The sequence below is a fragment of the Trichechus manatus genome, unplaced genomic scaffold (assembly GCF_000243295.1).
Source record: "Trichechus manatus latirostris isolate Lorelei unplaced genomic scaffold, TriManLat1.0 scaffold00024, whole genome shotgun sequence".
Classification (NCBI taxonomy): Eukaryota; Metazoa; Chordata; class Mammalia; order Sirenia; family Trichechidae; genus Trichechus; species Trichechus manatus.
The window spans coordinates 356,287-381,478 of NW_004443960.1; the positions used below are offsets into that span (position 1 = coordinate 356,287).

The 25,192-nt window shown below is 59.5% G+C and overlaps 1 protein-coding gene across 1 annotated transcript in view; it reads left to right on the forward strand.

The window, feature by feature from the left end:
* Nucleotides 1-20,531, forward strand: part of RAB11FIP3 (RAB11 family interacting protein 3) — a 23,675-nt gene extending 3,144 nt beyond the window's left edge. The window contains exons 2-12 of the mRNA XM_023728376.1: nucleotides 992-1,132; nucleotides 2,758-2,892; nucleotides 6,501-6,536; nucleotides 9,608-9,701; nucleotides 10,428-10,531; nucleotides 12,916-13,056; nucleotides 17,791-17,872; nucleotides 18,214-18,351; nucleotides 19,855-20,010; nucleotides 20,204-20,344; nucleotides 20,418-20,531. Coding sequence (XP_023584144.1) covers nucleotides 992-1,132; nucleotides 2,758-2,892; nucleotides 6,501-6,536; nucleotides 9,608-9,701; nucleotides 10,428-10,531; nucleotides 12,916-13,056; nucleotides 17,791-17,872; nucleotides 18,214-18,351; nucleotides 19,855-20,010; nucleotides 20,204-20,344; nucleotides 20,418-20,531 — 1,282 coding nt within the window. The remainder of the gene's footprint in view (nucleotides 1-991; nucleotides 1,133-2,757; nucleotides 2,893-6,500; nucleotides 6,537-9,607; nucleotides 9,702-10,427; nucleotides 10,532-12,915; nucleotides 13,057-17,790; nucleotides 17,873-18,213; nucleotides 18,352-19,854; nucleotides 20,011-20,203; nucleotides 20,345-20,417) is intronic.
* Nucleotides 20,532-25,192: the final 4,661 nt, after the last annotated feature.

The following is a 25,192-nucleotide window of genomic DNA, read 5'->3' on the forward strand; positions in this document are numbered from 1 at the left end:
GCAGGATGGCCGCGGTGACTGGGGTGGTGGTGACGGGCAGGATGGCCGCGGTGACTGGGGTGGTGGTGACGGGCAGGATGGCCGCGGTGACTGGGATGGTGGTGATGGGCAGGATGGCTGCGGTGACTGGGATGGTGATGGGCAGGAAGGCCGCAGTGGCCGGGAAGCTGTGGCTGCAGTGGCCAGGATGGCTGCAGTGGCCGGGAAGCTGTGGCTGCAGTGGCCAGGATGGCTGCAGTGGCCGGGAAGCTGTGGCTGCAGTGGCCAGGATGGCTGCAGTGGCCGGGAAGCTGTGGCTGCAGTGGCCAGGATGGCTGCAGTGGCCGGGAAGCTGTGGCTGCAGTGGCCAGGATGGCAGTAGTGACTAGGATGACCTCGGTGGACAGATGGCTAGTGTAGGGGCAGTGGCTGTGGTGGCCAACCATGCAGCAAGAGCCCTGACGGCTGTTCCTGAGCACCCCCTGGCCCCGCTGCTCTACTCTCCAGAGGAAACGGGGCGAGGGAGGGTAACTCTTGTTTTCAGGAATGGCATGTGTGGAACCCCCTCACTCCCTGCGGCTGGGGCTTGTTGTGCGTCTGAGATCAAGCGGGAATTTGAGCTTACGCTCATCAGGGCTGTGAGAGCCAGCAGCTCCCCAACACGGGCATGGGGTGCGTTTGCCCTGGATGTGGGGCCTGTGTCTACACCTGTACTGTCCAGTGCAGCAGCCACCAGCCGTGAGGCCTTTGAGCCTTGGAAGCGTGGCCGATCGACATCAAGATGTGCAGGACACGTGGACGCATCCAGGCCTCAGAGACTTATTGTGGCAAAAGGAGTGTAAAAATCTCAGCTCCTGTTTCACCTGTTCTCTTTGTTTTTTAGCACGGCGCCAGGAACGTTTGGATGCACGTGTGGCTTCCAGGCGTTTCTGTCAGAGCACACTGGCTGCCAGCCCCTCTGCTCTGGGGTGGCCTCTCAGTCACCCTGCTCTGTTCCGTTTTGCCCTTGCAGACCCCACCCCCACGGCCCACCTGTCGTCACAGTGATCGGCGGTGAGGAGCACTTCGAAGATTACGGCGAGGGCGGGCTGTCCCCGGAGGCGCCCTGCAGTGGGGAGGAAGGCTGTGGCGGCCCTGCCCTGCTCATCCCCAGGTAACGGCCCCCTCGTTTCCACAGTGTGATGATGGGCACAGGTCCCTTTTTGGTTCACAAATTGAGAAAAGAAAACTTGCTTTGTTTGATGTAATAAACCATTCCAGATTTGTGAATTTGTACCCGAATGGAAGTTGGCTCAAGTGTCTCACCCGGCGTGTCCCCAGCTCTCCCGAGTGCAGCTAAGCTGGCCTGGAGCAGGGCAGGACGGGCTCTCAGGCTCCAGGCTGCGGGTGTGGTCACATTCTGGTCCTTAGCTGATTCTGAGGGAGGCCTTAGAGTTACAGACGATCCTTTGGATCAGAGCTGCCTGGAAAGTTCTGGTTTGAACTGAAGGAGGAGACGCTTGTGATCACTCATGTGGAGGTGGTTCTTCTGCCGCCTCCTGGGGCTGCTCCCGAGCAGTGCGTTTTGTTTTTATCCAAAACAAGGGACCTTCAGAGGCCTGGAGCCTCTGGCCTATGCTCAGCCCATTGGAAGGCCGCCTGCTGGTGACCTCTGCTGGCTCAGGTGAGACCTTACCTGGCTGCCAGCTTGTACACCACAGCCATCTCTCCCCTTTGCTCCCAGTTCCTTGAATCCTTCATCTTTGGTGACGGCAGCGATTTTGAGAGTCCTCCTCGGCCCAGGGTGTCATGGCCAGGAAGGCCTGGGTAGAGGCGGGTACCGGGAGGGGCCTCTTTCTGTCTCACAGGCTGGGGTCAGGGGCCCCACCTCGACGCCCTGTGCTCTGCGTCCTCCTGTGAGTCCCCAGGAGTGCCGCCCATCCCCAGGAGACACAGTTCACCGACCGTCAGCACCTTTCCTCCCCAGCTCCCTCTTCATGGTGACACTGGGACAGGGCTGCAGGGCCTGGGCGTCCAGAGCTCGCACTGCCGTCCCGTGTTGGAACCTCTTCCTGTTTGTGTAGCGTGTCCCTCTCTCTCATCCAGTGTTCTCATGTTTTCTGTCTGAAGTGGAACTTCTCTGCTACCTTTTGTCTTTCACTTTTAACCTGTCTTTAAATTAAGCTTCATATTAGCTTCCAAAAGCCTGTGGTCCTGAAGTGCTGGACATTGCTTTCTCTGTCTTCATGGGCATCGGCTCAGTACCCCCAAAGCCCATTTAAATCCTGTCATGGGGAGGCTGCCTGACATCCCCAAAAAGCCGACATCTGAGTTTTTCACAAAGGCCTTAGAGTGACAGGCTTGGTGGCGATGGCCCATGCGCCCCTGGTTCTGACGCTGGTGGTTGCGGGGCAGCTGGTAAGGCAGTCCCACGGTGAGAGGGAGGACCCCTGCAGACATGCTTCGGCACCGCGCTTGGGTGTGTTTGGAAAGCTGTCGGTGTGTTCCATCACATCCCTTCTTAAGACGGACCCTTTACTTGCTTTATGGTGACGCCGTCAGGCTGCACCTTCCTTTCTCTGAGCACCTGACCAGGAGGGACCTTCTCCTGCTCAAGCTGGTGTGTCTCGCCCGCTGCGGCCACGGGGTGAGCAGTGGAGGGGGCGCCAGAGCCTCCATGGCGAGGTGTGTCACAGCATGTCTGTCCAGCCTCTCATCCTGGACGTGCAGCCCCCCGCGGGATCCTCGGGTCCTGGCAGGCCCTGGCGCCTCTCCTGAACTGCCCTCTCATCTCTTCAGCTCCGACCTGCTTGCCGCTAAGCTGCACAGCATCTTCACTGATGAGGCGTTTGAGTTTTACTGTAGCCAGTGCCACAAACAAATCAACCGCCTCGAGGACCTCTCAGCCCGCCTGAGTGATCTTGAGATGAATAGGTAACCGGCTTAGTGCTTGGCCTGATTCGTCCCCAGGGGTGAGGGGACCCTTGTGGTCCACAGCACCCACCTGCAGGGCCCTTGCTTGGCTCTGCTGGAGGAGGCTCTAGGGGTCCTCGTGCTGCCCGGCCCCCCTGCATGCCGTGGCCCCTGCACCCCGCCCTCACCGTCGTGTCTGTGCATGTGGCCGACTGACCCGCTTGTGTCCAGTGGGAGGCGGTGGGCTCCAGGCACCGTCGTCTTTGGGCGCCGCGCTCTCCAGCCTAAGGAGACCCTGCTGTGAAATCTGCGCGGAGAGGGATGGGACTTCCTGTTCCTCAGAGAGTTCACGAGGCAACCCTGGGAAACTTAACATGATTTGGTCTTTAAAATGGGTTTGTGATCTGCTCTCAGGAGCACATTTAAATCACAGTGGGCTGTCCCCGAGTGCATTTTGTAAGGGTGCCTCGGACTCAGGCAGTTTCCAGGACTCCAGCTCGTTACCGACTTTGGAACAGGCCCCAGACCCCGAGGCATGCCTTTCCATCCCCTTGTATCTCTTCTCCATCTCGTGGTCCCATTTTTGTCAGAGCCCACCCTGCGCCCCGTGCCCAGTGCCAGCTAAGGCTCTGAGCAGAGGCAGCTCCTTTGCTGCCCACACAGAATCACAAGCTCCAGCTCCAGGTCTCTGTGTGCTGTTTGCAGTGCTGTTGTGCCAAGGGAGCATACCATGGGCCTTGCTTGTAGATGGCCCCTCCCTTGGGGTCGCATCTGGGGAGGCCCAGTGAGAGATGGGCCGAGGTGGCGCTTGTCCTCTGGCCGCCGCAGGGATGAGGCCCTGCGCGGCCGCGTTCCTGCGGGTCGGAGGGAAAGGCATGTCGGGTGCCAGTCGGCCTTGTTGGAGAGGTCAGCCCTGGTGCACACAGGGAGGCAGGAAGGTGACCCTGCTTGGTGGTTTCAGGGTATAGGACTCCTTTAAGAGCTGCTCGCCAGATAGAGGAGCCTGTCTCAGCCCACCCTCAGCTGCCCCCGGCAACCCCCTCAGCCTCAGCCCTGCCAGGTCCATCTTCTGGGCTGTTCGCCTTGGGCCTGCCATCTTCCTCTGGCTCCTGTTCCAGGGCATTTGACGTCTTCTCCATCAGCTCCCTTCATCTAAGACTTGCTTAGCGGTGAGGTGTGCATGCCTGCAGCATCGCAAATGGAGCCCTCCACAGTTGGAGAGGATGGGATGGAGCCTGGCACTGTGGCCAGCAGGGACCTTGGGCGCTGAGGGGGAGGACAGCAAAGCCATTTGACAGGAGAGTGAACCAGGGGTCGGCGAGTGCTCAGGTGAAGGACAGTGGAGCACTGGACAGGAGAGTCAACGGCGCCCCAGCAGCATCGGTGAGAACCCAGCAAGCACCCTCAAGTAGGCCTCTGGGGATTCTGGGGAGTCGGCACCTGGTGATTGTGGAGCCCCTTTGGCCTCTTGGGAAGATGGTGAAGGGCTGGTGGTCTTTCCACGGGCAGACTCGTCACAGCTGCGCACAGGCTGGCGCCCGGGTGTGTCATCTCGGCACTTCTCTCTGTCTCCGGGACCTCGGTCATGAAGGTGCTCTTTTCCCACATTGAGGACCTCTCCCGTGATAGCGTGGGCACCTCTGCCTGGCTTTTTAGGGCCGAGAATGAACTGAGATGCGGCGGCTTGCAGCCAGGAAGCCCAGCTGCCTCCTGCCCAGTCACAGTCCCCTCCTCTGAGAAGGACTGTACCTGGTGGGTGAGTGTTCCAGCAAATCATCACAGTCAGAAAATCACCCTGAGCACTTAGCTGAGGAGCACGGTGTCCTGCCTGACGATGGCCTCCAAGTAAACGTATTTTGTGGAAATAGAAGGTGATTTAGTCCAAACAGTGTCCTGAAGCTTTGGCGTCAGATGTAGCGTCTGCCCAGCGAGTCTCCAGAGCATGCCGACAGCAGCCATGTCTCCCAGGCACCTGGAACTTCCGTAGAGGCGGGTTTTGTCTTTGGGCATTAAGAAGGCCGCCTCGGCCGGAAGTACTGTTTCCAGTTACAGACCCTGTCACTGGACTGCCAGGCCAGTCCCCGAGGGCCGGCGTTGAACGGAACGGGGGCCAGGTATCTTCAGGGAGTTTCGGTGATGTCAGAATGGAGCCAGACTCATGTTACAGTCCACGGTACCACTCAGGGTTCAGTCAGGAAAGGGGAGCCACACAGGAACTCGCGCAGGGAAACGTTAGTATAAAGAATTACTGACTATAACAGGATTGGAGAAATGACGCATTGGCCAGTCAGAGTAAAAAGAGTTCTAAAGGATGAAGGAGCAGCACTGTAAGGAACAGCTGCCATGCCTGAGGCTGCATGCAGTAGAGCCCTCCGATGGAGTGACCCCCACCCGGGGCTGAGACGGGGGCTTGCTGGAGATGGCATGGCCGTGGCAGGATGATAGAGCTCCCACCGTGTGCTGTGCTGATGGGACGTGCTGGAATTCCACCCTCTAGGCTGCAGGGAAAGCTGTTCGCAGGGAGGGTCTCACCAGTGGCACCTCACTACAAGACCACCCGAGGAGGTGATGGGGTTGCTGCTGACCAGTGGGTGCTGCCAGCACGGGGGAAGATGCACAGTGTGGGACCCTGCTGAGGGAACACCCCAGAACCAAGAAGCAAGCCTTCCTCCTGCACTGTCTCTCCAGCACCCTCTGCTGTCAAATTTAGCATCACAAAGGAACAATAAAGGGCCCAGATCCAATTCCACAGAGCAGGAAAGGGCAGATTTGGAGCTGAGCAGCAATGAATGGTAACTGGCACCTCACGCACTTCTCCCCAGATAGACCTTTCTGCCTGAGCCTTAAAGAGGACCACAGGTGTGTGTCAGATGAGCAAGCTGGAGAGGGGCGTCCCCAGACGGTGCTGAGGGTTTGAGGCAGCGATCATTCTTGTGCTGGGAGATGAGGTGTGTCTTCTCATAGGTTGAAGTCATAGTTTACTGTTAAACTGGAAAGTAACTTTGGATGTCAGAAATGAGAGCCAAGGTAAGTTGGGCCCTTTTCACCTCCAGAAATGGGTAAATTAGAAGGATAAGTTGTAATTGACTAGGATAACTGCCCTGAAATGTTGGCACTGCCCAGCTGGGATTTCGGAGTGTGAAATGTCAGTGCCTGACTTAGAACCGGTGACAGAGTCTCCTGTTAGGAACAGGCCCATGTCCCTTTCCCTGTGGTGGACCCTCTGGTGGCCGAGCGTTTGGAGAGTGGCAATTTGGCTTGTCTTTGGGACGTGGCGTTGGCTGGGATCAGACCCAGTGCAGCCAGCTGGTGGGTCCAGGCGGTGGGGGTGGCCTCTGAGCCGAGGTCAGGTTGTAGCTCCATCTGAAAGTGATATTGGGGACGGGATACGAGTTGCCAGGAGGCCTTGAGGGAGCCCCTGGGTTGCTCCTTCCCTTGCATGCTTTGCTGATGAATGAGGTTTCTGCGCATGGGGCTTGTCTGGGGGAGCGGGCGTTGCATGCTTTTGTGCGCTGTTGGAAAAGACAGCCCCATCCCCATATCTCTTTAGCCCAAATTTCCTGTTTCCTCCTGTTCTTCTCTGACCGTTCTCTGACACTGTTTTCCTGTTTATTTTGATTTTTGCACAGCCCGACAAAGCGGCTTTCCAGCAAGAAGGTTGCAAGGTAGGCAAGATACTTTATTATTTATTGAAAAATGTTTTTCTGAAATATATTATTAATCATAATCTTTTAAAGAGCATTTTAAAAATACTTTCTTTTCTAGGGTATTTAAGAAAACTTGTAAAAGTTGCTGTTCATGGTTTGGGATTTTAAGTAACTTGAGGGGACCGGTGTGGAAAGTATTTCCCAGGGCTGTGGATTAGGACCTGGGTTTGTGACTAGGACGCATAGTTGAAAGCTTCGAGTGTTCCTCATTTACTGGGTCTTCACTGTGTGGCCTGGAGGGGCTGGTGTCTCCAGAGGTCTGCCATGGATGAGCTTGTTAGGAGAGTCAGTGCAGCCCAGCTTACAGAGCTGCTGCAGAAGGGAGCCCGTGCCGGGCCCGCCTCATTCCCAGCTGTACTCTTTCGGCCCGCACGGTCCTTCCCAGCACATCCCGGGGCCGCCTTGGTGAGGGTGAAGGTGGGGCGTCTGGCACCGTGTTTCTGAATGATGTCTGTTGTGGCCCTGTCCTCATCTTTCAGCTTTAGATGTATCTGTTGGCTTCCTGACCTGAGAGGACAGCTTCCAGGATTCCTCCCCTCCCTCCAGCGTAGTATATGGCGCTTCGCTGTGGTGCCAGGGGTTTTCACAGAAAGCCACGTAACACGTTACTGTTCTATGCTTCCTTTCTAAGACAGGTTAATGAGTGTCCGCATTTGGTTTATTTGCTTCTTCTGGGCTCCTCTCCCACCATCCCTGTGATGGAGCCCTGTGCCTCCTCCCAGCTCTGCTCTGAGCCCATCCCTCCTGGCCCTGGACCGGCTGCGTGCCGTGGTCCTGGGAGCTCCTTCCCTTCCCTGTCCCAGGTGTTAGATCGTCAGCTCCTTGTGCCCCGTCTTCCTTCTGGTGCTGCCTTCATTGTTGGTGCTGTAGCTTCTTGAGAAAAGCAGTGCATGGGAGATAAGCCTTTGAGGCCTCGCCTTTTTGAAAATGTAGTTAATTCTTGCACATTGGCTTGGAGTAGAGCTCCAGACTGGAAATAATTTTCCTCCAGGATTTTTGAAGGCACTGCTCATTATCTCCTCATTCGGGGTTGTGCTGAGAGATGCAGTGCTTTCTGCTGCTTGTTCCTTTGTGACAGCTTCCCCGGTCTAGAAGCTTTTAGGGTGTTTTCTTTATCCCTGGGGTTCAGAAATGAGTCATCTTGTGAATCGTTTTTTTTTCCTCATTAATTATTCTAAGCAAAACAAAAAATGTGCATTTCAATCTGGATGCTTATGTCCCTTAGTGCTGGGAGATCTCCTGAGCTGCTTCTCTGTGGCCTCCACCTTCCAGTCCTCTTTCTGGAGCTCCCGCCATGTCAACTTGCTCTCCTGCCCCCACTACCCCTCTGCTCTGCACTCAGTCAGGGGCTGTCATCCCTGCCAAGGGTGGGTGCTCTCTGGCTGACACAGTCTCTCTTAGGCGAGGCTCTTCATGGGTTCTGGGGTCACGTGGCTCTGCCCCGCCCCCCGCTCCGCCCCGTGAGACCTGCAAGATGGAGATGCAGTAACACTGTTGAATTTGTTGTGAGGATGAAGCAGCTGTATGACAAGGACTCAGTGGAGCCTGGCACACTGGTTCTCTGATGTGGCGTGTCCCTGCCTTCCCCATGCCCAGCCCCTCGAGGCGTCCCAGGCCCTCTAGTTGGGAGGCTTGGGCCCCGCTGTTGGTGAAGTCTGGGGCCTGACCTAGAGCCCACATTGGAGGCATAAGGACAGTGATTAGAAGGGAGCAGTTGTCAATTGTTCCACCCTCTGGACCCAGCACCCTCTTGAGCGTCAGCTGACATCCACAGGCTGGTCCCAAGGTTTCTCCTGTGCCGTGTAAGGCTTGCTTGGGGATCCGCAGTCTCAGGGAAGTGCCCCTCTGCCCACTCAGGGCATATTCGGGGTCCGCGGTCCCAGGAACTTCCCAGACCACATGGCCCAGCCATGGTGAAGATGCTATCCTTCTTTGTCCCTTAGAATGTTTCTGGGGAAAAGAACCAAATTTAGGAAATGTTTAAACTCAGTCATTGCTAAAGTGGAAGTAGAACCTGATAGACTTGATCATCATCATGTAAGAATGTATGTTCATTAGCAGCGTATAGGATTCTTACTCTGCCAGGGCCTCAGCAAAGCCGCTCACGTACACGACCTTTCAGGTCCTGCGAGCTGCTGTCTTGCTGTGTTCTGGGTGGCAGCTCTGAGCCCAGCAAGCTCCCCTAGCAGGCAGACATGCTGTTTGCGCTGCCCAAGTGCTCCAGGTGAACTAGAGGTTAATGTATGTTTCCACAGCGAGGAGGTAACTTTAACCTTGTCTTTACTGAGCCACCTGCCCAAGGTGCTAACAGCTGAGGATGGAGGAGGGCGGGAGGGAGGGAAGGAAGGAAGGAACCCTGTGGGGTGGCCCCTGTCTTGAGTCCGTGGTGAGGGGAGCCCTGGAGAGTTTCTGTCAGGACTGCAGAGCCGGTGCCCCCCCCCACCACAGCCCTGTTCTGGGTAGCACCTGGCATGAGGGGTGGAGCTGGAGACCTGTTGGCAGGACTGGGCCGTGGAGCTGCTGCTGTAGTGCGTGCAGGCGTGCTGGGCGTGGAGCGAGGCTCCAGGGCCCACCCCTTCCCCAGGGCTCTGTTGGTGCTGTGGGGAACAGACTTGAGAACAGGCCCCGAGTGGGTGTACGGGTGCCTGAGCAGAGTTGTGGGCCTGCATTAACGGTTCACTGGCCTGAAGGAGGCGAGATTACTGCGGTCTCAGAGGATGCACAGTGTTTTTATTGCTGCAGAGTGCAAAGTACCTCATCCCGCCACCCTGGCCTAGGAGGTCAGGGTTTTATCAAGCTCCAGAGAGCACCAGAGGGACTCTGGGACCTGCTCACCAAGCTGTGGGCAAAGGCATCCTGCTGGGAGCCCCATGCTGTCCTTCGGTCAGGGAGACCTTCACAGAGAGGCCGCGTCTGCGCGGACGTGCCTGTGTTCAAAGAGCTGTCCGTTCTGCTCTATTTCTGCCTGTCTCCCTTCCTGCTGGTGTGGGACCTCCTGTGCATTGGGCTTCTGCTGTGTTTGTCCTCAGGCACCTGCACCAGTCTGGGGCCCTGACCATGGAGGCTCTGGAGGACCTGCCCCCCGAGCCCATGGAGGGCACTGAGGAGGCCATTGCTGACAAGGTGGGCTGCTGTCCCACTTCCCCCCGTCCTGCTGTCCCCCTTACCCTCTTCCTGACGTCCCCCTTCCCCCCTTCCTGACATCCCCTTTCCCCTCCTCCAGGTGTCCCCCTTCCCCTGCTCCTGACGTCCCCCTTCCCCCCTTCCTGACATCCCCTTTCCCCTCCTCCAGGTGTCCCCCTTCCCCTGCTCCTGACGTCCCCCTTCCCCCCTCCTGCTGTCCCCCTTCCCTCCCTCCTGACATCCCCCTTCCCAGCCTCCTGACATCCCCTTCCCCCCATCCTGGCGTCCCCCTTCCTCTCCTCCTGGTGTCCCCTCACCTCCACGGCTCCTCAGCATCTCATGCTCTGTGAGGTTTCTCTGGCCCTCGAGGCCGAGCCCTGTTTCTGCTCACCTTCGTTCTTCCTACTGCCTGTGTGGGTTGGGTGTCTGTCTACTGCAGAGAGGGAGGGAGAGGCCAAGACACCAAGCCTTGCTGTCCTTTGCACTCCCAGCACTTGGGGTGCCTTGTGGGCTGCATCAGAAATGCAGACCACCCCCCAGGCCCACTTCAGGGTCTCAGCGACGTGTGCATCTGCTCACGAGGGTGGGGTGCCCCAAGAGCCGGCCGGGCCTAGTGCACTTCTCTTCTCCCTGGGAAGATCTCGGTGTGGGTCCTAGACGCTCCGCCTGGTGGGCGTGGGCCCTCCACAGCTTCACCTGCTTCTCAAGCCAGTGTCTCATTGCAAGGTTGTCTTCCTGGAGAAGCGGGTGTCTGAGCTAGAGAAGGACAGCCTGGCCAACGGGGAGCAGCACAGCCGCCTGCGGCAGGAGAACCTGCAGCTCGTACACAGGTGAGTGTGTAGGGGGAAGGCCAGCCACTCAGGTTAGGTGAGGGAGGGAGGCTGGCCACTCAGGTAGGGTGAGGGAGGAAGGCTGGCTGCTCAGGTGAGGTGAGGGAGGGAGGCTGGGCACTCAGGTGAGGTGAGGGAGGAAGGCTGGCCACTCAGGTGAGGTGAGGGAGGAAGGCTGGCCACTCAGGTGAGGTGAGGGAGGAAGGCTGGCCGCTCAGGTGAGGTGAGGGAGGGAGGGAGGCCAGCCACTCGCGGTGAGGGAGGGAGGCCGGCGGGGACTCAGGTGAGGTGAAAAAGGGAGGGAGGCCAGCCACTCAGGTGAGGTGAGGGAGGGAGGCTGGCTGCTCAGGTGAGGTGAGGGAGGGAGGCTGGCTGCTCAGGTGAGGTGAGGGAGGGAGGCTGGCTGCTCAGGTTAACTGAAGGAGGAAGACTGGCCGCTCAGGTGAGGTGGGGGAGGGAGGCCGGCGACTCAGGTGAGGTGAAAAAGGGAGGGAGGCCAGCCACTCAGGTGAGGTGAGGGAGGGAGGCTGGCCGCTCAGGTGAGGTGAGGGAGGGAGGCTGGCCGCTCAGGTGAGGTAAGGGAGGGAGGCTGGCTGCTCAGGTGAGGTGAGGGAGGGAGGCCAGCCACTCGAGGTGAGGGAGGGAGGCCAGCTGCTCAGGTGAGGTGAGGGAGGGAGGCTGGCTGCTCAGGCGAGGTGAGGGAGGGAGGCTGGCTGCTCAGGTTAACTGAAGGAAGAAGACTGGCCACTCAGGTGAGGTGGGGGAGGGAGGCCAGCCACTCAGGTGAGGTGAGGGAGGGAGGCCGGCCACTCAGGTGAGGTGAGGGAGGGAGGCCGGCTGCTCAGGTGAGGTGAGGGAGGGAGGCCGGCTGCTCAGGTGAGGTGAGGGAGGGAGGCCAGCCGCTCAGGTGAGGTGAGGGAGGGAGGCTGGCAACTCAGGTGAGGTGAAAAAGGGAGGGAGGCCAGCCACTCAGGTGAGGTGAGGGAGGGAGGCTGGCTGCTCAGGTTAACTGAAGGAGGAAGACTGGCCACTCAGGTGAGTGGAGGGGAGGTTAGCTGCTCAGGTGAGGTCAGGGGTGGGAGAAGGCCGCTGCTCAGGTGAGGTGAAAAAGGGGAGTGGCTGCCGCTCAGGTAAAGTGAGGAGGAAGGCCAGCTGGGGCAGGAAGACCCGGGTCTACTGTTGGTGGCTCCTGTGCTCCCATAAGCACAGCCACAGTGGCGTCTCCCAGGAAGCATTGGGATGCGCTGTCCTCGCCAGCTGCCCGGTTCACACCATGGCTCTGCCATAGACTTGGTGACCTTGGGGACAAGGGCTATGTCCCTCTGAGCCTCAGTTTCTCCTCTGCGATCTGAGGGCACAAGAACTGTCTCAGAGTCCCAAGCAGCGGCCTACACCTGGCAGCCAGCACTCCCCAAGGCCACGGGGACGCTGGACATCGTCCACCTGGGAGCCAGCGCTCCCCGAGGCCACAGGGATGCTCAACGTCCTCTGTGGCCTTCTCACCTCAGGTTAAGTGGACATGGTTGGTCTGCTTCTGGACACACTGTGCTGCTGTGGCACAAGCTCACTTCATGCTAACAGTGAGAACGAGCTCCCTGGAGGAGCCAGGCCTGGCCGCTGCCCGCTCACTGAGTTCTCACCGGAGCCTGCCTGCCTGCTGCCAGGCCAGAGGGGGCCTGGGGGCCTGTGGGTGTTGAGCGTAAGCTGCATCTCAGAAGATGTTACGGCCTCCCTGTCTTTGTCAAGAGGAAGCTGGACAGGCCACCCAGACCCCTGCCACTGACCAGAGAGGTCTCCTTCCAGTGTGATGAGCATGCTGGGGCACCGCCCTGCTCTGCCCAACCTCACTGCTACCCCCTCCCGGGGCCAGCCCTCCTGGTTCTTGTGGATGCTGCCTCTGGTGTCGCCACAGTTTCGTACATGGCTGCCTGTCCCGCAGAAGAAGGGGAGCCTCCGGGGTCAGTGCAGGTCCCCACAGGTGGGCACCTGGCAGGCTTGTGTCCCCTGGAAGAGTCTCCTCCACATGCAGTGAGGGGGCAGGGGGTGCAGGTGTGGCCAGGATGGGTGAGGTCCCACCTGAGAATGACGGAGACTATGCCTGCCTCCGTGACTTTGCCGTGGTCCTGCAGCCGGATGCACTCAGGGTGGTGGAGTGGAGATGTTGGGGGCACATGTCGCTTCAGAGCTGCCCCAACAGAGCTCCTGTGGAAAGCCTCCCCTGCCTCCCTTAGTGTCCCCACATCTCTCCTCCCTCCCCCAGTGTCCCCACATCTCCCCTGCCTCCCCCACTGTCCCTGCATCTCCCCTGCCTCCCCTCTGCAGCTCCGCCCACAGTCGCTAACCTGGGGGCTCTGTAGGCTCACCTCACCTCTCTGCCTCTGCAGAGCCAATGCCCTGGAGGAGCAGCTGAAGGAGCAGGAGCTGCGGACCTGCGAGCTGGTCCTGGAGGAGGCCCGGAAGCAGAGGGAGCTGCTCTGCAGGATGGAGCGGGAGAAGAGCATCGAGATTGAGAACCTGCAGGCCAGGTGGGTGGGCGGAGAAGATGCCGGCCTTCCAGCACTCAGGAATCACCATGAGAGATGGGAGGGAGTGGTGGTGTTGTTAGCAAAAGCCCCCCCTACCCCAGAAAGGCACACCATCTAGGGATAAACTTAACTTTAGACAAAGTGGAAAACACATGTGAAGAAAAGAACCCACTGGAAGGCCCCGGAAGCTCTGAATCCTAAGACATCGGTCTGTTTGGCACTGCTTCTCGTTGGTGCCCCAGTCAGAATACCTACCTGATTTTTAAGGGGAAGGTGACAAAATTATTCTTATGTTCATCTGGAGGCATAAACCTAAGAAGAGTCAGGGAAAGCCCGGAGAAGAAGGGCCTGACCCTGTGTAGAAAGCGTCCCAAAGGCCTGGGGGTCAGGGCAGCATGGTGCACCGAGTGAGCGGTGCCATGGTGTAGGAGCTCAGCTGCAGCCACTCAGGGTCAGTCTACAGAGGTAAATGCATGGGTTGTGTCTCCAAACCAGAGGTTATACGTAAGAATCACCTGGGGATCTTGTTAAAATGTAGATTTTGATTCAGATATCTGGAGGTGGAAATGCAGATTCTCAGTAGGAAATTTGTTAGAAATGAAAATTCTCAGCTGGGGTTTGAACGAGAACAAACTGGTTCGAAGCCCTGCTCCAAACATCGTGTAAGTGGAAAACAGCAGGTGACCCAAATGCCCGTTAGCAGGAGTGGTTAAAATTGTTAGTATCTCTAAGGTGATGGTGATGTCCCACAGCTTCTCAGAGTGAGCCTTGGCACGTGTCTGCACTTGGGTTGGGAGTCTTCTACTTTCTATATGGTTTTATTGATGTTTTGCCCTCTCAGTCCGCGGAGCTTCCCCCATGTGTGTGCAGGTGCGGGGTGAGTGCCTGCATGTGGATGCGTGTGTGTGTGTGTGTGTGTGTACAGGTGTGCCTGCCTGTGTGTGTGCATGTGTGCACGTGTACAGGTGTGCCTGTGTGTGTGTGTACAGGTGTGTGTATACAGGTGTGCCTGTGTGCACCTGTGGATGCGTGTGTAAGGCATGCCTCTGTGTGTGTGTGGGTGCATGTGTACAAGTGTCTGGGTGTGTGTGTACAGGTGTGTCTGGGTGCGTGTACAGGTGTGTCTGGGTGTGTGTGTACAGGTGTGTCTGGGTGCGTGTACAGGTGTGTCTGGGTGCGTGTGTACAGGTGTGTCTGGGTGTGTGTACAGGTGTGTCCATGGGTGTGAGTGTGCAGGTGTGTCTGGGTGTGTGTACAGGTGTGTCCATGGGTGTGAGTGTGCAGGTGTGTGTACAGGTGTGTCTGTGGGTGTGTGTATAGATGTGTCTGGGTGCGTGTGTACAGGTGTGTCTGGGTGCGTGTACAGGTGTGTCTGGGTGCGTGTGTACAGATGTGTCCATGGGTGTGAGTGTGCAGGTGTGTGTACAGGTGTGTCTGGGTGTGTGTATAGATGTGTCTGGGTGCGTGTGTACAGGTGTGTCTGGGTGCGTGTACAGGTGTGTCCATGGGTGTGAGTGTGCAGGTGTGTGTACAGGTGTCTGTGGGTGTGTGTATAGATGTGTCTGGGTGCGTGTGTACAGGTGTGTCTGGGTGCGTGTACAGGTGTGTCCATGGGTGTGAGTGTGCAGGTGTGTGTACAGGTGTCTGTGGGTGTGTGTATAGATGTGTCTGGGTGCGTGTGTACAGGTGTGTCTGGGTGTGTGTATAGATGTGTCTGGGTGTGTGTGGACAGGTGTGTCTGGGTGTGTGGACAGGTGTGTCTGGGTGTGTGGACAGGTGTGTCTGGGTGTGTGTGGACAGGTGTGTCCGTGGGTGTGTGTGGACAGGAAGGTATACCTATGGGGGTACACTTTATGGTCTTCAGTGTCTGTAGAAGAGGATTCCAGGTGTTTTTTTTTCATGCTCTTAAAGCAAGGAAGAGGTGTTGTCTGGCTTTCTCTCTGAGCTCCTGAGTGTTTTCAGGAGTGGAGGCTGGAAGGGCAGGAGGGCTGCAGGGGAGGGCCAAGCCTGCGGGGGCCAGGGCCCTGCCACCGGTACCTGGTGCAGCCACTGTCCTCATGAGCAGATGTGCAGGGCAGGGTCTCCTGGGCACTGGCAGTGTGGTGGGGCTGGGAGGGGACCTGGCCGTGACGCTGCCATGGCGTCCATATCACACCTTAGACTGGCTGGCCCCAAGGTGGCTGTGGGCTGCTGGCCCGGAGCCTAGACAGCAGTGGTGTCCTGCTGTGGAGGGGAGGAGAGCACAGAGCAGGCAGGGCTCTGAGGTTCCCCTACAAACCCGGCGCTGGGCCCAGCTGGCTCCCTGTGGCTTCCTGAAGCAGCCGTGGGCCTGGTTCTTGGTGCCTGAGCCCAGTGTCCTCCTGGTGGCTGGTGCCCGAGCTGGCCTCAGTGCAGCACCGAGAGGGCTGCGTGTGTACAGGTCTCTGCTGAGTCCACTGTGTGCACTGTGCTGCCCAGAAGACAGCGAGGTCTCGGGAGGGTCCTTGGTGAAGAGGCATGCGTTAAAGCTGAAGGGGCACAGGGCAAAGGAGAGCAAGGGACTGTAGTCTGTGGTCGCCTGCTTGGGGACGGGAAGGACCATCAGGAGCATGGCAGAGCAGCAGGATGGGGTGAGCTGCCAATGTCACAAAGCAGAGGGTGGTGCTAGGTGCCACGGGGTGTCAAGAAGAGGTCAAAGAAAAGCCACTTACCCATGGGAGCAGGGAGTCCATGTCACCTGGGGTAGGGGGGGGCCTCTGGTAAAGGGCAGAAACACCCATGGGCAGCATGGAGCTGGGCGTGAACGGGCTGGGGACACGGCCTGGTCTCACAGCGCCTGCTGCCCGTTGGTGTCACGAGTGAGACGCGGCCCAGGTCGAAAACGGGGCTTTGAGCACATCACCGTGGACTGTGGTGCCAGCACTCAGGTCTCAGCCTGTGTGGGCGAGACACCCATTCACAGTGCCCTATGGCACACAGCATGTCCTTCCAGCAAATGTGGTGGAGGCTTTCCCCCAGGCTTGGTGATGAAGGAAGGAGAAGGGAAAGCGACAGAGAGAGAGAGACACAGGAGCTACCACCGGGAGACAGACTCATTGTTACTGGAACAGGCTCCAGGTGGGAAGGAAGACATGGTTGGATGCCAGCGAGAAAGTTGTCGCCCTCTGGTGATGTTATGCAGGCTTCAAATGATGAAGAAAAAGCAAGTGTTATTTCGAAAAAGAAATAGCTCAGAGACAGAGAATTGAAGGCATTCATTATGTCCACCCTAGCAAGACATCAGGAATGAAAAGCGTCTTCACGTTTTGAAGACACAAACGCAGAAGGGCAGAGAGGGGGAGTGAGCCCTGCCACACAGCATTTCTGAGGCCTGTGGAAACCTTAGAGAGAACTCAGAGCTGGTGGGGGCCAGGCAGGGAGTGCCAGGATTTACCCTGCAGCCCCAGAAAGCTCAGGAGCTGGAGCAGCAGCTGCCTCTGGAAGTTGGGCTGAAGACAAGGATAAAACAAGAGACCCCACAGGTGTCCTGCCCACGCCCCACCTGCGAAGCGAGGTCCCTGGACTGCAGGACACTGCACGGCTGAGGACGGAATCGCGTGGGCCACCTGCCCGCTGCCAGCCCACCAGACCCTGGCAGGGAGCACGCGTGGCCTTGGGTGAACCATGGACCTCCTGGTCTTCTCACTAACCGCATCTGGTGAACGGGCGCTGGTCCTGTGCTGTGTGGGCACTGGCTGGTGGGGTACACGGAATGGCAGCGTCAGCAGGACAGCAGAGAAAAGGGTTATGGGAGGTGCTGGTGCTCTTGAGGAGTGGCTCGTTCCAGGCCACGCAGGGAGGGCACAGGATGCAGGAAGAAGGGTCGCTCGAGAACAGGGCAGGAGGGTTGGTGGACATAGTGCCAGCTGGACGAGCCCATCGGTTAGGCTGAGCAGCTGTGGGAGAGTCTGGCAGCGGCCCGTGCTGACTTAAATGAGTGATGGATAAATAATAAATAGGAAAAAAGAAGAACCTCTTTCCAGATAATACGTCTGTAGAGACCCCTCGGGGGTGGGGTGCACCCTGCAGCAGGGGCTGGACTCTGACCTGCTGCCCAGAACAGAGATGAGCAAGGAAGCAGTAACCCTCAGTGGAGATGCCACAGACACACTTAACGCCAGGTTGTCAGGGTGGACAGCATCAGGATGTCATGTGGATGCCGTGCACCCCAATACAGTGTGACAAGATGGCCCTCCCCTCTGTGTGTGCCCCAAAACCCATCACCCTGTCTGATCATGGAGAAAGCACCAGACAAACTCCATTTGAGCACATTCTGCAAACCGCCAGCCTGGGCTCCTCAGACCTGTCCAGGTCACGAACAACAAGGAAGGTCTGAGAGGATGTGAGGACAGGATGCGGTGTGGCCCCTGGACAGGTCTCCGATAGGAGAGGGCATTGTCAGGACCCTGTCAAGTCTGGAGCTGGGTCATCCAGTATACCACTGTGGCTTCTCGGTAGTGACGGCAGCGCATTGCACTGAGCGCCGGGAGCAGGAGGGAAACCAAAGCCAGGCAGGGGGGCATATGAGGTGGGAGCACACGGTGGGGAGGGGTACGTAGGGGCTCCTGTCCGCCTGAGGGTGGTGGGTGGAGGCCTCAGGAGCAGGCTGTGGTGATTTGGGAACAGATGTGTGGTAGGGCAGTCCTATGCAAGGTTCTCTGGAGAAGCTGGTCCCGTGGAGGTGCCGGCGTGGTCCCAGCCTTGTGTGTGTCCCAGGCTGCAACAGCTGGACGAGGAGAATGGTGAGCTTCGGTCCTGCACGCCCTGCCTGAAGGCCAGCATCGAGCGCTTGGAGGAGGTGAGGCTACAGGGTTGGGGGCGCGGAGACAGGCCCTCTGAGATGGGGTCCTGCCTGGTGGACTGGGTAGGGGTGTGCCAGTGGGTGGGATGAGGCCAGCACAGGGGTCCCTCTGCCGAGAGAGCCTGCAGGCACCGTGTCCGCCTCTCTCTGCGCTGACTTCCACCCGGAAGCGTTCTTGGGCCCTGGAAGAGCCAAGTACCAGTGTTGTCATCCTGGCCTGTAGCAGCGCCGCTCTGGGCCAGCCATCTGGGTCCCCGGGGGCGAAGGAGTGGTTACAGGTGCTGAGACGGGGCGAGGTTGGGTGGCACGTTCTGGAGTAGAAAACCCTTTCTCTGCAGGAGAAGCGGAAACTGCTGGATGAGATCGAGGACCTGACACTGAGGCTCAGTGAGGAGCAGGAGGACCGGCGCAGGGTGGGCGACCGGCTGAGCCACGAGCGGCACCAGTTCCAGAGGGACAAGGAGTCCACCCAGGAGGTAGGCTTGCCCTTTCCCTGCGCACCTTGTCCCCGCAGCCCTCGTCCCCTCGTCCCTCCATCCCCTCGTCCCTGCATCCCCTCGTCCCCTCGCCCCTTGTCAATGCCCACTTCTCTGCCCTGAGGAGATGCCTGGTGACTCTGGGACAAGGGGCTGTGTGGTCCTAGACTGCGGTCTTCCCCGCGGACCTTGGACATCTCGGGCCAGATCCCCTGCCGTGGGCGCCTTGGGCACCGGGGGGTGTTGAGCGGCACACCCACCTGCCTCCACCGACAGATGCCAGGACCACCCCGTTCGTGATGACTCAGACTGTCCCAGATGTCATCTGGCCCTAGTTGAGAACTCTGACTAGTTTCCGCCCCGGTAGCTCCATGCCGTCTTTGTAACATTCCGTTCTGGCCCCTTCGCCTCACGGAGCTCGCCCACGCACCACCTGGGCACCGTGCGCACCTCTGTGTCGGTGTGCAGCTCCGTCTGCATCACGTGCTGTCCACTGGGCAGGACCTGAGGATGCCCTTCGTTTCCCAAGATGTGCGTCTCAAATGTGCCGCTCTGGGCGGAGGTGCTGGGTGCAGGTCTGTCAATGGGGACGTGTGTCCTTGTCCACCCAGATGCGGTCAGGAGAGTATATGATGAGCTAACAGTTGCCCATCCCTGGCGCCCAGCCCCCCACATCTGGCCCCCTTATGTGTCCAGCACTTGTGGGCCCGGCCCACGCCCCATGTGTCCAGCTCCCTGTGTGCCCAGCTCCCAGTATGCTCAGCTCCCCATATGCAGCTCCCTGTGTGCCCCGCTCCCCATATGTCCAGCTCCCCATGTGCCCTATGTGCCTAGCTCCCCGTGTGCCCAGCTCCCCATGTTTCCAGCTCCCCTTGTGCCTAGCTCCCCGTGTGCCCAGCTCTCCATGTGCCTCATGTGTTCAGCTCTCCGTGTGCCCTGTGTGCCCAGCTCCCCGTGTGCCCAGCTCTCTGTATGCCCAGCTCCCCGTGTGCCCAGCTCCCCATGTGCTCAGCTCTCCGTGTGCCCTATGTGCCCAGCTCCCCGTGTGCCCAGCTCCCCTTGTGCCTAGCTCCCCATGTGCCCAGCTCTCCATGTGCCTCATGTGCCCAGCTCTCCGTGTGCCCTGTGTGCCCAGCTCCCCGTGTGCCCAGTTCTCCGTGTGCTCAGCTCCCCATGTGCCCAGCTCCGCATGTGCTCAGCTCTCCGGGTGCCCCGTGTGCCTGGCTCCGTGTGTGCCCAGTTCCCTGTATGCCCAGCTCCCCATGTGCCCAGCTGTCCATGTGCCCTGCTCCCGGGATGCCCAGCTCTCTGTGTGCCCAGCTCTCTGTATGCCCAGCTCCCCGTGTGCCCAGCTCCCCATGTGCTCAGCTCTCCGTGTGCCCTGTGTGCCTGGCTCCCTGTGTGCCCAGTTCCCTGTATGCCCAACCCCCCATGTGCCCAGGCCCCTGTATTCCCAACCCCCCTGTGTGCCCTCCCCTCCACCTCTTTGTGGTTTTCCTGCAGCTAATCGAGGATCTCCGGAAGCAGCTGGAGCACCTGCAGCTGTTGAAGCTGGAGGCGGAGCAGCGGCGGGGCCGGAGCAGCAGTGCGGGCCTCCAGGAGTACAACAGTCGTACCCGAGAGAGCGAGCTGGAGCAGGAGGTCCGCAGGCTGAAGCAGGTAGGCGGGCAGCCACGGGCTCAGACCAGGCTCGGTCCCTGGGAGCAGCAGGGATGGCCCTGGATCGGTCCCTCGGTCCTGCAGATGGTCCGGGGCCATCTGTTCCTCCCTGAGAGCTGGAAGAGGACGGCGTGACCAGGATAGGCGGGGACACGTGGAGGGACTGACTTTGCCGCTGCTGCCCCCACTGCAGGACAACCGGAGCCTCAAGGAGCAGAACGACGAGCTCAACGGGCAAATCATCAACCTGAGCATCCAGGGCGCCAAGAACCTCTTCTCCACGTCCTTCTCTGAGTCCCTGGCTGCGGAGATCAGCTCAGTCTCCCGCGATGAGGTAACGCCGCTGGACGGTGGGGCCCCTCCCTTCCCCCCAGCCCGTTCCCAAGATGCCCACTGTCTTGCCACAGCTCATGGAGGCCATCCAGAAGCAGGAAGAGATCAACTTCCGCCTGCAGGACTACATCGACCGCATCATCGTGGCCATCATGGAGACCAACCCGTCCATCTTGGAGGTGAAGTAGGACACCGGATGCCGTGCGTGCGACTGCACGGAGCCAAGACCATGGCCCGGCAGCTGACTGCCCAGAGCCAGGCTGGTGGCCGCCGGCCGGGGCGCCAGGGCGGGAGGTGCAGGGAGGAAGATGGGCCACACAGGAGAGGTGCTGGGGCCTGCGTTTGCCCCGACCCCATGTCTGCCCAGCGGGCACTGAGCCTGCACTGCTCCCTCCTCTCACAGAGACTGTGGGAATTTCCGGACCGGGCGAGCACCCCCACCACCCTGTTAGACCCCTTGCCCCCATCTGCCCAGCCCTGGGGGCTGTGGTGCATCAGGGAACGGAAATGGGGGACAGGCCTCGGTCCCTGCCTGGATGCAGTGGTCAGGGAGGCCAGTGGGAGTCAGGGCTTCTCCCTTCTTGGCTTTCTGGGGCGTCTCCCTGTAGTAGCCTGTGTCGCCTCTGAACTACTCAGGGCACTCGGTCAAACTCACAGGCTCCCGACCGGTGGCTGGACCCTTCGCTGCAGTAACCCTGGGCAGGCTCTGACTGGGGCTTCCTTGGGGGCTAGGGCAGGAGCCCAGCAGACCCTCTGCTCTGAAATCTGGACTGAGTAATTCTAGCCATGTGGAGCTTCCCTCTGGGTCCATGGCAGGCAGGGCTGTGGCCACACCTGGTCCTGTGGAGCCCGTGCCCTCTGTAGGCCGGACTGTACGTGCCACCTGGGGAGGCTCAGATCCCTCCTCTTCTGGGTATTTGGCTTATAAATAGTTCTCTTCCCTGAGGGTACATTCAGAGAAGGGTGGGGAAAAGGCTGGGGCTGAAGTGTCCATGCTCCCGGCTCTCTGAGAGCAGTGATGTCACCTTCTAGGGGCTGCCAACGCCCACCCCCAGCCTCAGCACTGGGCAGGAGCCTGCTGGCTGCTCTGGGTGGACCGAGACCCGCCCTGCAGACTGGCTGCCCCATCGTGTGTGTGTGTATGTGTGTGCGAATGTGTGTGTGAGCACTCCCATGTCTGCCCACGCTCCATTGGGCCCGCCTTCCACACTCAGAGTTAAGATGTTGCCTCGTATTGTACATTTTCGGGAAAGCCTTGGGTGTAAATCAGTGTAAACTTGGAGGAGAGATTTTTCTATCATGTAGAGTAGGTATTTTTTATAGATTGAAGGTTGATCAATTTTTTAATACTTTCAAGAGAGAAACCTATCTGTGTACACATGAATATATATATGTATAATATATAAATACTGGAGCTCTGCTTTCTGCGCCCGGCCGGCGACGTGGCTTCTCATCTTGATCCTGCTGTCACTGAGCAGTGCTGTTGCTGAGTGGGTACGCTGGGACCATGCCCTGGCACTGACCTGCACCCTGGACATGACTCCCGGCAGCGCAGTGAGGCCTCGGTGCTGGGACAGGGCAGCTGTGACGATTAAAGCTGTTACTGCACACGTGAGGCGTCCTTCCTCTGCGGGGGCGGGTGGGTAGGGGCGCGGGGGTGGGGGTGCACGGGGGCGCAGGTGGCCGCCATGGGGGAGCACGACCACTTCCTGGGCAGGGTCTGGGTCTCAAGCCTGCAGGTTCGGGCACACCTAGGGGTGGCCAGGTGATGGGGCCTTGGCCATGGCTAGGTTTCCTCCAGGCCCCCTCAGTTGTCCCTGTTAGGATGTGGGGGACGGTCGGGGGTGGGGGCAGAGCATGGCATGTCTCAGAGGATTGCAGTCTCAGATACCGCTGCCCCTGCCCCCTGAACAGTGGGGTGCCAGCATGGAGGTGGTCAGAGAAGGCCTCGTCCAGGGCAGCCGCACCAGGCTCCCAAAGTGAGGGGACAGAGGGCAAAGGCCCCGGGCTGGCAGAGGTCACAAAGAGGGGCAGTTACAGTGGGACGCCAGGAGGAGGTTTCAGGGGCTGTGGACTGAGCTCTGACTCTCTGGGAGCTAGGTGATCAGCCATAGTCTGGAAGAGCCACCAGCTAGGCGGGTGCACTTTTCTCCAGAGTGGGAGGGGAGCCCACCCCCACTTAACTGCCTGCCAGCCAGACCTGAACTCACACAGACCGAGACAGACCCCTGGGGCAGAAAAGGGGGCTGAGCCACACAGGGCAGACCTCCTCTCCCCGCAGGACTGCAGTTGGCAGCTCTGGGCTGGAGGCCTCCAGGCTGACGCCCTGCAGGACTCAGGGTCACTTGGAGCATGCAGACTGTTGTCCTTCCTGAGGGGGACCCTTCAGGTTCAGGCCTCCAGTCCTCCCACTGACCTGTCCAGGGCTGCTGCCTTCCTGTGTCCTCACTATCCAGACCCTGCGGTGGGCCTCATGGGGTGTGCACAGAGGACCCTGCTGGACACTGGGGGGCGCCAGCCTGCTGCACCAAACCAGCTCTGCAGGGGGCTGAGGGGGCCGGAGGCCTAGGAGGAGGAAGCCACGCCCCCAAGGCCCTGTGGCCCAGCCCCCGTGTCTTCCTTGCTGGCCAAGAAGCTGCATGTCACCTGTTCTCCCACCTGTCCATCTACCTGTCCACCCATGAGCACCTGCAGGGGCCTCACTCCACCTTGGAGGAGAGGCTGGAAGTGGGGAGGGAGCACAGGGGTCTCGGGTAGGAACACACACACCTCCTCAGGCCTGAGTCTGGGACGACCACCCTGCCACTCCCTCATGGTATGGCGCTCTATTACTCCACATGGGAAGGGCAGCTGCGGCTTCCTAATGGATGCCCTCACCCCAGCCTTGCCGCGCCTAGGGGGTTATTCCCACTTTTTAAATGTAGGGCCTTCCCAGGTCTGGTGGGCCACATGGATTGAGGGTCCTGGCTCTACAGGGACCCCCAGCCCAAGGGGGCACAGTCCCTATTTGGGACTGACAAGGAGGGTGGAGAACGGATGATGAAGGGCTGTCTGACAGCTTCTGACCCAGGGGGCCAGAGCAGTTGAGAGGGTGTCCTGGAGGAGGCTTGGGGACAGGGGACAGTCAGGCAGGGCCTGTTGGGGTCTTTGTCACAGGCTCTTGGTGACCTGGCCTGTGGAAGAGTGGGCCAGGCTGTGCCTCCCCGGAGAAGCGCCCTGGGTCGTGGTGGCCTCTCTCCAGGTGGACCCCTCGTTTCCTTTGCCTTGGACAACTCCAGGCTCTCCCAGAAACGGTGCCAGTCGGCCACTGGGCCTCCCGAGGCTGCTCTCTCCCCCCAGGACTTGCCCTGCGCCTGCTGGAGGGACAGGGATTCCAGCAAAGAACCTCAGGGGTTGGCTTTTACCTGGTAGGCCCTGCGCTCCGGCCACAGGTGGCTCACAAAGCAGGTGGCTGATGGACCACTTGGTGTGACGCATACAGACCCATGATCAGATCGCTGCCTCCCTGCCACAAGGGCTCCCCACCCCCATGAATCCCAGAGCCTCGGCTCCACGAGGCAGGGGTTGTGTTTGGTTGCACTCCAAAGCTCAGTCACCCCGTCCACCCCTCTCCGGGGTTGGGAGTTTCCCTTCCTTCACCGCTCCACCTCCCCTGGTGTCTTTAGCACCAGGCAGCTGGTCTCTTGGTTGGCAATTTGTGTCTGGGGTGTTGTCCTTATATGGCACCCGGCACGGAGCAAGGCTTAGCCAGTGGTTTTGGACGATCCAGAATCACTTACCTTCTGCTGTATAGTTATTTTAAATTGACACTGTGTGCCTGATGTTTCAGCAACTCGGGATATTGAAAGGGACTACAGGTCTGAGTCCACAGACGCAGGAAGGACCTCCCACTCCCACTCCCCCTCCAGCTCCGACCTGTAAAACCAGTTGATCCTGTTGCGGGTCGACCTTGCATTCGAGTCCTCCCTCTGCCCGCGGCGCCGGCGCCCCGCTCTGCAGCCTTGCTGTGCCTCCCGCCGGATGACACACGGCAGAGCCTGGAGTGGATCCCCGCTCCAGCAGCCTGGTGGGAGTGACCTCGGGGTAGCCACAAAGGGCAACCGAGGGACAGGCTGCGCCGCAGAGGGTCCTTCGTGAAGGAGCAGTTGTATGCAGAGGCCCTGAGGGAAGGTGATGGGGAAGACAGGTTCCTGTTTTCAGGGGTCCCTTAGTGCCAGGAACGCTGTGGAGGTCCTCTCAGCCAACCCTCTTAACGCCCGGGTAGGCGGTCGTTTCCCTCACCGAGGAGGAAACCGTGGCTCAGGGAAGTAACATCCCTCGTCACACTGAGTGACAAGGCTGCGTCTCGGACACAGGTCGGTGCCACTAAAACTGGTGCTTTTGACCATTGAGCCCTTGAAGGGGAAACTGAGGAAGACGAGCCAGGGGGCACTGAGGGGGCCCTGCGAGGAGGTGGGGGCTCCGTGAGAAGGCTGAGGGGCTCATGGGAAGTCTGAGGGAGGTGAGGCCTTATGGACATGCAGGCGCCAAGGCTGAGCCGCGGACTCTCGGGCGGGCAGTCCCGCGGGGACGAGGACCCACAGCCCAGCCTGCAAGGTGCAGCGGAAGCCCCGCCTCTTTCTCCCTCGCAGGGCCTTCTGGGAGCTGTAGTCCCGTCCCATCCTCGGCCTTCTCACTTGCCGCCGCGCAGGCCCAGATGCGGCCGTCTCCAGCAGCACGGCCCCCGAGGACTACAACTCCCGGCGAACTGCCCGAAATGGGCCGACTTCCGCCGAGAGCCGCGCGTCCTTGTGGGAGCGGTAGTCCGGCGCGTCTTCTTGCGCCGCGTGCGCCCCGGGCGCGGAGCCGC